General features: G+C 32.4%; 1 protein-coding gene across 1 annotated transcript; it reads right to left on the minus strand.

Annotated features, from left to right (window-relative positions):
- Positions 1 to 10,628: 10,628 nt before the first annotated feature.
- Positions 10,629 to 12,077, minus strand: LOC116140389 (protein AGENET DOMAIN (AGD)-CONTAINING P1-like). The gene is made up of 2 exons (XM_031426029.1): positions 11,579 to 12,077; positions 10,629 to 10,794 (listed from the first exon to the last, which is right to left on the minus strand). Exons 1-2 carry the CDS (start codon positions 11,971 to 11,973, stop codon positions 10,746 to 10,748), a joined length of 444 nt encoding a protein of 147 aa, XP_031281889.1. The 5' UTR covers positions 11,974 to 12,077; the 3' UTR covers positions 10,629 to 10,745.
- Between the last annotated feature and the right edge of the window lie 901 nt (positions 12,078 to 12,978).

Below are 12,978 nucleotides of genomic sequence, written 5' to 3' on the forward strand. Positions count from 1 at the left end.
TGTTAAATTTTATGTTAGAACAAACTGGATAAGTGTTAGCTCTGTATGAATGTAATTTTATATTATGAGGCATTATATTTTAGTTTCATGAGTTCTCTTCTGGACTTGGATTAAGGTTTCATTCCATCTGGTATTGAATTAAAATGTGAAATGTCGTAATGAATCTGGGTAGAGAATAGAAAATCAAATCCAAGACTTACAATTAACAGCAGGACTTTTTGAGGAGTTGTTGGGAATGGTATTCCCTTTTAGTTTAACTTTTCCCTCCTGTTCTTTTACATCATATCTTAAAAATCACATTCAAAATTTCACCATATTCTATCAATTCTAAACATTTAACAATTTTTTTTTTTTTTTTAATAAAAAGTTTATAAATTACAAAAATATCCCATCCACCCAAGCAACAATCGCTTGCCAACACCACTGTCAATCGTTGACGTTGAAACGATGCACGATCTTTGGATTTGACCATCGTGAGCTGATTTGGCCGTTCCATCAATCTATGGTCAAAGATTTGGTTGTTCCCAATGGTAGAAATCTTGGCCATCGTTACAGCTAGTTTTTGGCCGTTGTTTGGCAGTCAACAATGGCCAAGATATGGCCGTCATCAACGGCTAATCTTTGGTCCATAGACCTAGTCGTTCCATGATAGATTTGGTCGAAATGGCTAATCAGCGCATAACTATTAGATTTAATCGTCTTGTGCCATTCCGTAAACTTCTGGCCACGGTCTGCAGTGGTGGCCACCTATTGTAATCATGCTAGGTGCTGATAGTGATTTTGTTAATTTATAAACTTTTATTGTAGGTGAATATTTAGTTAAATTACATTATCACTATTTTTAGAAAATAATCTAAATATTTTTAAAAAATATTTTCAAAAAATGTAACAACGCATTATGAAGATCTTATACTATTTCATTAAATGTTATCATATTCTATTCATAATAGAATATATTCCAAAAAGTGCATCGAACGGTGGTTTCATGTTTCCATTCAATTTTTTTTTTTTTTCAATAGCTTTCCGTATTGTTGATGGTTAATGCGGTATTATCAAAGATAAAGAAAGGATAAAACATATCGTTAAAGTGGGTTAAACGATAACCTAAGAGTACACTAAAACATTAACCATCTTCTTCCTATGTAGTTTACTTTAAATTGTAAGGAAAGTCAATGTACATTTGTTATCCAAATCAAGGATAAAGACAGAAATTTCCGATTAAAATAACCTAGAGATGAGTTGCCGAAATGATGTTACCTTATTCAGCTTTTCTTTTGGGCTAACGGTTCTGCCAAAACCCGATCCACGATTCTCCGAACCAATAACATATTATCACTTAATCTTCGCAACTTCCGAGCTAACTTTACCAAATCAATGCCATTCAAACATGGAAATTTAAATATGTCGAACTTCCACCAAGGAATACATGTAGTTGAATTTACTTTCAAGAGAAAATTTAAAAAACGCATAAACCCACATAGAAGAAGAATTTTTTTTTTTTTTTGACAAACAACAATCATTCTTAAAAATACATATAAACTTAAACACCACTAGATGATTTGATGATATAAGAGCAAATAATGATATAAGTTTACATGATTTTTCAAATTTAAGTCTTCACAACACTTAATGGATGTAATCACTGAAACTCTTATCCAGCTGATAGTTCTAAAATCCTAAAATATTAGTTGAAGTACACATAAATTAGCCAGATAAAAAATTTAGAACTTGTAATTCAAATAAAAACAAAACACTTGATTTCTACATGAGCAATATTACACTTATAATCTAATCTTACGAATTTTCTCTCACAACCTAATTGATCAACTTGAAATTGGACACTTCTATCCAATAATGTGTTATATCTACCTAATTATAAACTGATTAATCATAAACTATCATACCGAGATTATAAAAAAAAGTTTATAAAATTAGGTTGTGAACAACTCTTTATTTTTCTTCTTCTTCTTCTTTACTAATAATTGTTTTAACTTTCGACAGCACCTTCAAAACTTTATTGCAATTGGCAGAAGAAATGTAATGAAAAGCTTTCACATACAAACTGAGTAGACAACAAGAACCCACCTGTCCCACATTAATTAGAAGCCATCAACATACGTATATAAATTAATTTTCACAACAAAAATACATGCATCTATCTAGAATACTTTTTTTCTTTTCTTTAATTATTCAATCATATCTCTCTACAAACTTCTTTTATGTTAGTCTGGTTTCGTGCTTGCTGGCATAATGGGTTCATTTTAATATTAATTAATTCAAAAGTATATATTTATATACATACAACTAAACAAAATCATAAAGAAGAAAAGGTAGACTTTTCTTCCTCCATTTTATTAAAGTAACTTGTATTAATTAATTATCACCACAACAACAAGCAACATGCTTCTTAATTTATACTTGTTCTGAACTTTTCTACTTCTAATTTCTTTTTATTCAGCTTTTCTTTTGGGCTAACGGTTCTGCCAAAACCCGATCCACGAGTTCTCGAACCATAAACATATATCACTTTTCTTCGCAACTTACGAGCTACTTACCCAATTTTTTGAGGAGTTGTTGGGAATTGTATTCCCTTTTAGTTTAACTTTTCCACTCCTGTTCTATTTACCATCATATCTTAAAAAATCAATTCAAAATTCAATCATATTCTATCAAATTCTAAACATTTAACAATTTTTTTTTTTTTTAATAAAAGTTTATAAATTAACAAAAATATCCCATCCACCCAAGCAACAATCGCTTGCCAACAACCACTGTCAATCGTTGACGTTGAAACGATGCACGATCAGTTGGATTTGACCAATCGTGAGCTGATTTGGCCGTTTCCATCAAATCTATGGTCAAAGATTTGGTTGTTCACAATGGCTAGAAATCTTGGCCATCGTTAACAGCTAGTTTTTTTGCCGTTGTTTGGCAGTCAACAATGGCCAAGATATGGCCGTCATCAACGGCTAGATCTTTGGTCATAGACCTAGTCGTTCCATGATAGATTTGGTCGAAAATGGCTAAATCAGCGCATAACTGATTAGATTTAATCGGTCGTGTGCCATTCCGATAACTTCTGGCCACGGTCTGGCAGTGGTGGCCAACTATTTGTAATCAGCTAGGTGCGTGATAGTGATTTTGTTAATTTATAAACTTTTATTGTAGGTGAATATTTAGTTAAATTAACATTATCACTTATTTTTAGAAAATAATCTAAATATTTTTAAAAAATATTTTCAAAAAATGTAACAAACGCATTATGAAGATCTTATACTATTTCATTAAATGTTATCATATTCTATTCATAATAGAATATTATTCCAAAAAGTGCATCGAACGGTGTTTCATGTTTCCATTCAATTTTTTTTTTTTTTCAATAGCTTTCGTATTGTTGATGGTTAATGCTGTATTAATCAAAGATAAATGAAAGGATAAAACATATCGTTAAAGTGGGTTAAACGATAACACGAGAGTACAATAAAACATTAACATCTTCTTCCTAAGTAGTTTACTTTAAATTGTAAGGAAAGTCAATGTACATGTTTATCTAAAATCGAAGGATAAAGAGCAGAAATTTCCGATTAAAATAACCTAGAGATGAGTTGACGAAATGAGTATCTTATTCAGCTTTTCTTTTGGCTAACGGTTCTGCCAAAACCGATCCACGAGTTCTCGAACAATAAACATATTATCACTATCTTCGCAACTTACGAGCTACTACCCAAATGAATGCATTCAAAACTGGAAATTTAATATGTCGAACTTCCCACAGGAATACATGTAGTTGAATTTACTTTCAAGAGAAAATTTAAAAACGCATAAACCCCCATAGAAGAAGAATTTTTTTTTTTTTTGAAAACAACAATCATTCTTAAAAATACATATAAACTTAAACAACACAGATGAGTTGATGATATAAGAGCAAAATAAGATATAGTTACATGATTTTCAATTAAGTCTTCACAACACTTAATGGATGTAATCACGAAACTCTTACCAGTGATATGTTCTAATTTAATCCAAATATTAGTTTGAAGTACCAAAAAATAGCCAGATAAAAAATTTAGAACTTGTATTAAATAAAAACAAACACTTGATTGTCTACATGAGCAATATACACTTATACTAATCTTACGAATTTTCTCTAAAACTAATGATCAACTTGAAATTGGAACTTCTATCCAATAATGTGTTATATCTACCATATTATTAAGAAATATAAATCCTATAATTCATGTACCGGATTTATAAAAAAAGTTTATAAATTAGGTTTGTAACAACTCTTTATTTTTCTTCTTCTTCTTCTTACTATAATTGTTTAACTTCGACAGCACCTTCAAAACTTTATTGCAATGGCGAAGAAATGTAATGAAAAGCTGTCACATACAAACTGAGTAGACAACAAGAAACCCACCTGTCCACATTAATTAGAAGCCATCAACATCGTATAAATTAATTTTCACAACAAAAATACATGCATCTATCTGAGATAACTTTTTTTCTTTCTTTAATTATTCAATCATATCCTCTACAAACTTCTTTTATGTTAGTCTGGTTCGTGCTTGCTGGCATAATGGGTTCATTTTAATATAATTAATTCAAAAGTATATATTTATATACATACAACTAAACAAAATCATAAAGAAGAAAGGGTAGACTTTTCTTCTTCTTTTAAAGTAACTTGTATTAATAATTATCACCAAAACAACAAGCAAACATGCTTCTTAATTATACTTGTTCTGAACTTTTCTAATTCTAATTTCTTTTTTCTTTTTCCTTTTTTTTGTTTTTCTTTTGTAAAGCCTAGTATCTTGGAATTGGAATTTGGGCACTCCGCTGATGATCAAAGTTTCCTCTTTTTGTGGTGTATTGGTTACATCTTTTGTAACGTACAAGAATTTTTTTTTAGAATATTGTTTTCAATTCACACTAGGATATCAGAATGTATGAATAAATTTGATAAATTAGAGTTGTTATGGTATAAATTAAAGTGGGTTGCATCTAGCTCTTTAGAAAATTTGAAGTATAGATGTAGCTTACCTAAATATGCTTCTTGGATAATCATAAATCAGATCAGATCTGGATTGTAATCCTCTTCTCTCTTCTCTATATATATATAATATATATATTTGGATGATTGAGGGTGTTAGGTTAGTTTACACTACCTCAATTAATTTCTGACCTTGAAACGTATTATGAAAGACTCAAAATAAGCTAATATCTTGGGACCCGAATACTAGTTGGATAAGAGCTCCAATGGCTATCTCTACTAGCAATCGAGGAGGGACAGGACTTTTGAACATACGGTTGAGTTAAGAGCTCCAGCTACCACTTATAACAACTAAGGAGGGCGAGACCATAGAATAATGACCGACAGTGGCTATCCTATTAGCAACGAGGAGGGATGAGACCCTAAACATTAACTGGGTAAAGAGCTATAGCGGTTACTCCTATTAGCAATCGAAGAGGGGCTAACTTTAGAAATCTCTTGAGTATACACCTAAAAGTCCTTATCAAACCACTCGACCATCAGAGATAATTATATTCTCTTTCTTGCAGCAATAAAAAGTTAAGATGGGGAGCTCCACATATAATATATAATTAAAGAAAAAAAAAAATAAGGGAACCACCCATGCAAATGACTATGTGATTGCTTGAAATATTCTTTAGTTAATTAATGAAAGAGAGTTTCTAAAGCATCGTAAAGAAAAAGTGCACTCTTTTGAAGAAAAAAAGATAACCAAAATTCTTCTGTCTACAATTAATAATTAGAAGGGTGTTGGAATTGAGGCTACTTTTGCATAATCAATTCTGATTCCTTTATTAAAGAACGGATATTGTATATTAATATTATTATATTCATACTACTTTTCCACCCAATCCAAACTGGAAGTGATAGCTACGCCAACACTAATCAACTTTTAATAATGTTTTATCTCATGAAAACTACTTATCATGCATCAAATCATGAAACTTTCAAACATATTTAATTCAATCACCATCAAACTTTAATTAACAATATATAAATTATATATAATTGTAGATTTTGAGACATAGAAATTAAATATAAACTTGAAAATTATTAAGAAATAATTGGAAAAGGAATAATAATATACTTATAATTAATTATTTATGAGGGGTTATGGTATAAATTAGGAGATGGACCCAGAAAGTACTTTTGCCTTTTATAAAGTGAATAAAGTTGATAAATATAAATGGATTTGTGCACACCTGGTAGGAAGCAAGGTAGGCCACTGGTGGAATCTGATTGGGCAAATTAAAAAAGAATAAAAGAAAAAAACCCAATTTAAAGTAATTGATAATTCATATATGTTCTCGATGGATCCTCACGTAACTTTTAAAATACGAAAAAGGAAAAAATATTAACTAGGTAGGCATAGAGAAGAGATGTCTTAATGGTGATTACAAATTAATTGGGTAGTCAACTAAGGCACTCAAAATGGAATTAATTAGATCTAGAAAATGGGAAAATTATTCTACTTTTACGAGTAATATATGTTAGAAAAATCAGATGATTAACAACAAAGTCAGTTAATAAGAGGGACATGTCATGTTTATGATCTTAATTAACACTTTCCATATAGTTTTACTCTTTATAGTAGATAGGAATGAATTAATAAATGGGCGCGGCAATGGTCTCAGAATTTGAGCAATGAAAACCAGATACTAATGTTATAGACTTAAAAAATAATTTAAAAGTGGGTTGCAATATATAATATGGTTATGCTAAACATATGGCATCTTAATTCAGCATATTTCAACTAATAATTAATATACCAACCATTAGCCTAAATTTCAAGTCAGTTGCAATAGAATTTGATCTTCAAACTATGTTTTTTCCATATCTAACCATGACTTTATTTTTTTTTTATTATATATTATTTAATTTTTCTTTATGTCGGGGTGTCCGGGCTAATTACGCACACCGGACTAGTCCTCCGACCACAACTAAGGCTTTCAAAACAGGACAAGTTTGCAATCCGTGGACAACATATTAACAACTGTCCTTGTGATTCAAAACTTTGAGACCAAAGGGAGCAAACCCCTTGGCCAACCCATTGTTAGTTACCAGACTTTATTTTCTTCTCCCTTTTTTATAATAAAAAATTTCTCATTTCTTAATATTAATATCATTATTATATACTAAAAAAGTTCACATTATAAATTATTTTAATAATTAAGGTGTCAGAGATCATTAACACGTATTTCAACTAATTTTTAGGGAGAGTTACCCACGGCACCCACATTGCCCTCAAGATAAAATCATGGATAAATGTACTACTTTGCGCCCTTTAATCGTCCGGAGGACACCTCACAACAACCCACCATGGCCTTAGGTAAATCATAGACAAATGTATACTTTGTCTCCTAATCCCCAGGGAGAGCTATCTAAAGCAATCTACCGCCATGATCCCTCAGGTAATCATGTGCCAAGGTATTCCTTTGTGTCCGTAGTGACTGTGGGTTTTACTCATTTACATTCCTTTGGTTTGCCCTTTAAAATCTTTACAAAATTTAGAGACGATTTAGTAGAGAATGTTGATTTACAGTGAAAGCAATGAGTTGGCAATATAACCATAAGAAAATGGAGAAAAAAGAGACAACTTTCAAAGCAAAACCTTAAGGCTTCAACTTATTCTTCTTCATAGAACAACTACGTATCTCCAATCTTAAGTCTTTACTCCCAATTTGTCTGAGACTGCCTGGATCGGGTCCATTCTAGACTTTTTAAACCTTACATGTTGATGACGACGGACAAAAAGCCCTTCATAGCTTTCCACGCCGCCTACCTTAATCTTGGCGGCTACCCTCTCTCTTCCCTTCCTCTTCACTTACTTTTCTTTCTTCTATATATATACCAAATCCTATCTATATCTCTCTATAACCACTTTCTCCTCTTTCTCTCTCTTCCTCCCCTCCTCCTCTCTTCTCTCTCTCTCTCTCTCTCTCTCTCTCTCTCTCTTCTTCATCATGGCCAACCATGAACAAGGCATCAAGCTCTTTGGAACTACAAATACGTTGCATGTCAACCAACAAGTCAAACAAAAAACACGATTGTAGGCTGAGGTTAAAAGACGACCAAAATCATACCTTGCCCGAGAGCAAGAGCATGGAGACCAAGTTTTGTTATTTCAATAATTACAAGTTAACCACCTGACTCTGCAAGGGCTGCCAGGATACTGGACTGCCGGTGGTGGCTCTCCGGAATGTCCCGTAGGTGCAGGCGCCGGAAAACCAAACCACCTGGTCGTGGTGGGCTTGCGGTTTCCCTGAAGGGTGTTGTTTTGATGGTTCGGGTGAGGTGACCAGCTTGAGTGGATGGGTGGTGTGGTGGAAGATGGCAGTAGCAGCTCATGGGATTTTCGGCAGTATTTCCGGTTGAAACGGCGCGGAGCAACCAGGTGGTCAACCTTATTGATTTTTATTTTAATATTTTTTTTTTGGGGGTTATGCTGTAGATAAATTAAAGAAAATTGTACAATTAGCGCAAGTGGTGTAATACAGGCTGGTTTTGATTTATTAGTCTTCTAGTGTGACAATATATATTTTTCCCTCTGATTATATGTGACAAGACAACATCACAATCAATAATTAGGTGAATATACTATAATATATAGATTCCGTATAGAATGCAACGTGAAGACAATGATTTTTCATCTATAGATGTTAATTAAGAGAGATTGGGTATTGGTATTGCTTGGGATCACAGGATTCATGTGAAATTCGCCATCACCAAATAAATTAATCGAACGGTGGTAGGCGTTCTTTGACTTGATCGAATATGATCATCTTCATCGATCATTTTGATACAAGGCTGGAGTGGAGTCGCATGATGAAGTAAGTAAAAATGGAAACACCATGCGGGTATACAGTAGCTCCTAAGCTTAACTTTGATGATAATTACACACAGATTTTGATCCAAAAGCATAAAGCACAAGAACCATATACTATGATTTGATGGTTCTTCGAGAAGTGGGCCAGTTTTTATTTATAAACTCAGGCTTTCAAAATCCCACATCTCATTTCGATGATTTTTAGAGATGCGTGACGGATCATATCTTTCCCTGATCAGTGAATGAAGATATAATATTATATAATTAAATTTGTATTATCAATGGACGGTTTCTGGAGAAAATAAAAAATTGAATACAGAAGATAAGTAGTTGTATGTACAACACAAGAATTAGTGTTATCCTTTCAGAGTAGGAGATTTTTCTATGTTCTCTCAGTCATCCAAAGTTAAAACCAAAATGAAGCTAATGGCTATATGAATATTCTTAATTTACCAGTTTGGTTAGGCAAGTCTAAATTAAATTAAATGCTGTCTGGAACTTGAACAAGGAAGACAAGAGGAATTGATTTTGTTCTCTTGCTTTAGCAAATGGGAAAAACTGGAAGCACGGCTATTGTAGTCTGTGGATAAAGCTTAGTAAGTAACCAATTGGATGGAAATGTCTCAATTAAGTGGGTTTTAAGAGATTGGTTTAAAGAATATTACCACAGATTGGTCAAAATAAGAAGTTTAAAAGTTTGGACAAATGGATATGCCACAGACTGTTCAATATACGATTATTCTGCAACAAGAATCATGTGTTATTAAAAGAGTTAACGAACTTTTCACACTCAAATACTGGTTTAATAACACTTTCTCATCTATAGACTTTTAAAATACTATTTTACTATTAAAATTTTTATTTCAGTCATGAACAAAGAGCAAACTCAGTTTTAAAGAGGGGAGGTTGATGAGTCTTTTGATAAAGTTGGATTTTGATGGTTGGAATGATCGAAATTTGACTTAGGAGAGACAGCTGTGTAAACCTTAATCACTCAATTGTATGTGATTGGTGGGGTCGAAGAGTGTAGTGTTTGAGGGGTTTTTGTGAGTGATAATTGTGGAGGAGAATAGTGGTGGTGTAGGGTCGTTACGATGTCAAAATCAAAAACGAAATATAAATTTGGATAATAAACTGGTATTTTAAAATTTTGTGGGTGGGAAAATATCATTAAACCATTATTGGGTGGGAAAAAGTTCGTTTACTCGTTATTAAAAACCCAAGTCAGTAATGCCTTAATTAACGAAACAACTTCAAAAGTCTCAAATTAGTTTTATGTTACTTCCAAATGAAGTTAAACTTTGGAAAAGAAAAGAAGGAAAAGGCTTGTGACAGTAGTTGATCTAATGTATGAACAAAATCTTGCATTTCAAAGCAAATTGTTCATTGCAGTTATAAGCATTGTTGAATACTGAAAAGAACGCAATTTTAGTGAAACGACTAGACCTAGAGGAACGAATATTGATCATCTAGATAACAATTAAATTGACTTTCATATTTCAGTTAGTATCAGCCGATAGATCAAGTGCACATGAGAAAGACAAATTACTCTGTGAATCTGAAGGCAGCTTGTTAAGTTGAATTATATTGTCAAATGGTTAAATAATGTAACTAGTATCTTCTTTAAATTTATCATATTGATCAATTTAAGTTTTCACAAGGAGAAGCGAGACAAACCAGCAAGACAAACAGTATAAATTCCATTCGGTATACATATAATTTTCAAGAACAAGTGTGGCATATCATCTCTCAAGGATCTATTTAATTAATGATTGTCAGATTGCTGTTATGGACTGAGCTCTACAAGAACAAAAGAAGCCCATATAATATCCCATATGGTTAAAGTGTTGCTATTTTGCCAATGTTTCCAGGTATTAGAAGAGAAAACTAACTGCCGTGCTCGCTGGAACTTGCTTGATCATCACCAGTTTCAGGCCTACCAAACAGATTAATAATATTATATAACAAACTAGAAAGAAGTAACCATATGATTGACTAAACACAGAGCGATGAAACTAAGGAGTTGACATTCAAAATGACACATTAACGAAGGAAAATAAAGGAGCAAAATAGGTCTTCTAATGCAAAATTATATGATAAACGACACACAAACTTAATTCCACAATAACTGTGTTGGATAATCAATGTGTTGAAAGTCCAATCGAGTACGTAATCTCTCCGTTCCAACAAGTCATTTCAAAGTCTATCAAGTTGTTGATTTTGTGGGTTTTTTATTAGTTTATTTTTTTTAAGGAATATGTTTTGTGTATTCACATGTTTCATTAGGAAAAATCGACTCAGTTTCGCGGAAGCTACAAGTGGAAATTTCTAAGCCAAAACGTAAGGTTTCAGTAATTAAGTTTACTTGGCATGTTGTTTAATCTAACGCGTGAAAACCACTCTGAGTTCGGTTGGGGTCAGATTTTACAATTTGAGGAAGCAGACGTCTTCCTCAGGAAGAAAGTAATTACAATTTTTTTATCTTCTTATTGAAAATGATAAAGAATGTGAAAAGCAAGAAAGAATCTTTACTAAAGAGAAGAAAATATAATAAAATAAAAACCTAAACAACTATTTCCAATCAACCAAGAAAGATGCAAGTCAAGACTCAAAAGTCAGAAGAAGGAACCTCTCTGCTGAAAACATCCCAAATGCCAAAACCAGGAGCAAAACAAACAAAGCAAGGAACCAAGAAATCAAAAGGAAGAAGAAGAAGATACCTATTTCCAGGATAAACCCACTTTCCATCTTCCCATTCAAGATGAATCCTGACTTTATAAAAAGGACAATGCACCACATTACCACTACTCTCCAACTTTACATAATAATTTGGATCAACTTTTCTTACAATTCTTCCCACCCACCATCCATCATTAACATAAGCATCAACAATATTGTCTGACACCTCCAAATTCGTGGGTGGCAGAGGCCTAACATCCGCTTCATCAACAGCTTCAGTTAACAATCTTGTTCTGTCTTCAGCAAAACGTGTCTCGTATCTAACCAAGTATTTGGTTTTTCCTATTGCAGCAAGTATTGTTGCAGTGTAGTATGGCCCCGAGAACCCTTTTTGTTTCTTGTGTATCTCTACTGTTTCTTTGTGGTGAAAGGCCATTGCTTTGACCTAAAGAGACAGAATTTGGAAAGGTTTAAAGAGGAGAAAATTTCTAGTTTCTTGTTTTTCTCATGGGAGTGGGAGCAAATAGGTTGAACTTGAGAAACAATTAATAGGCCGTTTATATTTGAAGCCTTACAGGACTTTAACTCTTCCTCGGGATTTATATTAGCCGTTTGAATAATGACACATTGACCTTGTATTTTAATTTGACTGAATTATTTATTTTTTCACATAGTAAATTCAATAGGTAAAAATTTAACCTCCTAAATAAACAGCTCCTGTGGTCTTATGTTTCCTTAATGGAACATCTGCAAAGTTTTAATGCTTAATCCTTTCCTTTTTTTTTTTTTTCTTTTTTTTTTTTTTAACCGGAAAGAATAAAACTATATATTAAAAAGGAGATTGAGGTAGGCACATAGAGAACTAGAGATCCACACAAAAATATGAAAAAACTAATGAGGGAGACAAATCTATACAATATAGAGACAAATGTTCCCTTCCCTAATTTGAAAGGAAGTTGAATGGTTGCTTTCAATTTCGGAGTGATTCATGAACCTACACACAGGACTTAAACTTAGAGCATGGATTAATAGGTAAAGTTGGGATTGAACATGAGTTGAATTTTCTGTGACTATAAAACACGTTAGATAATAAAAAGGAATGAAGGTTAATAAAGTTAGGCTGAAATACTACCCAAACATGATACAAGCCCGATTTTCTCATTTCAAAGTAGAAATAGATAACTGGTTCAAACTATAAGCCTATATAAGTTAAAACACTGAACTGCCTCGTTTTATTATTTACGAGAGTTTAAATAAAAACTTATTCATAAACTTTGCACTTAAATAATATGATCAAATCTGGAATATGAACAAAAACAAAATAATTGATCAAAACTTTTTATTCACGTGTTGTCCTTGACAAATTGTAATTGCTAGCAGGTAGCAACAAAACAATAAAAAATAATCCTTTATTCACGTGACAAAAGGATGTTGTTATATG

The sequence above is a fragment of the Pistacia vera genome, unplaced genomic scaffold (genome assembly GCF_008641045.1).
Source record: "Pistacia vera cultivar Batoury unplaced genomic scaffold, PisVer_v2 Contig372, whole genome shotgun sequence".
Lineage (NCBI taxonomy): Eukaryota > Viridiplantae > Streptophyta > Magnoliopsida > Sapindales > Anacardiaceae > Pistacia > Pistacia vera.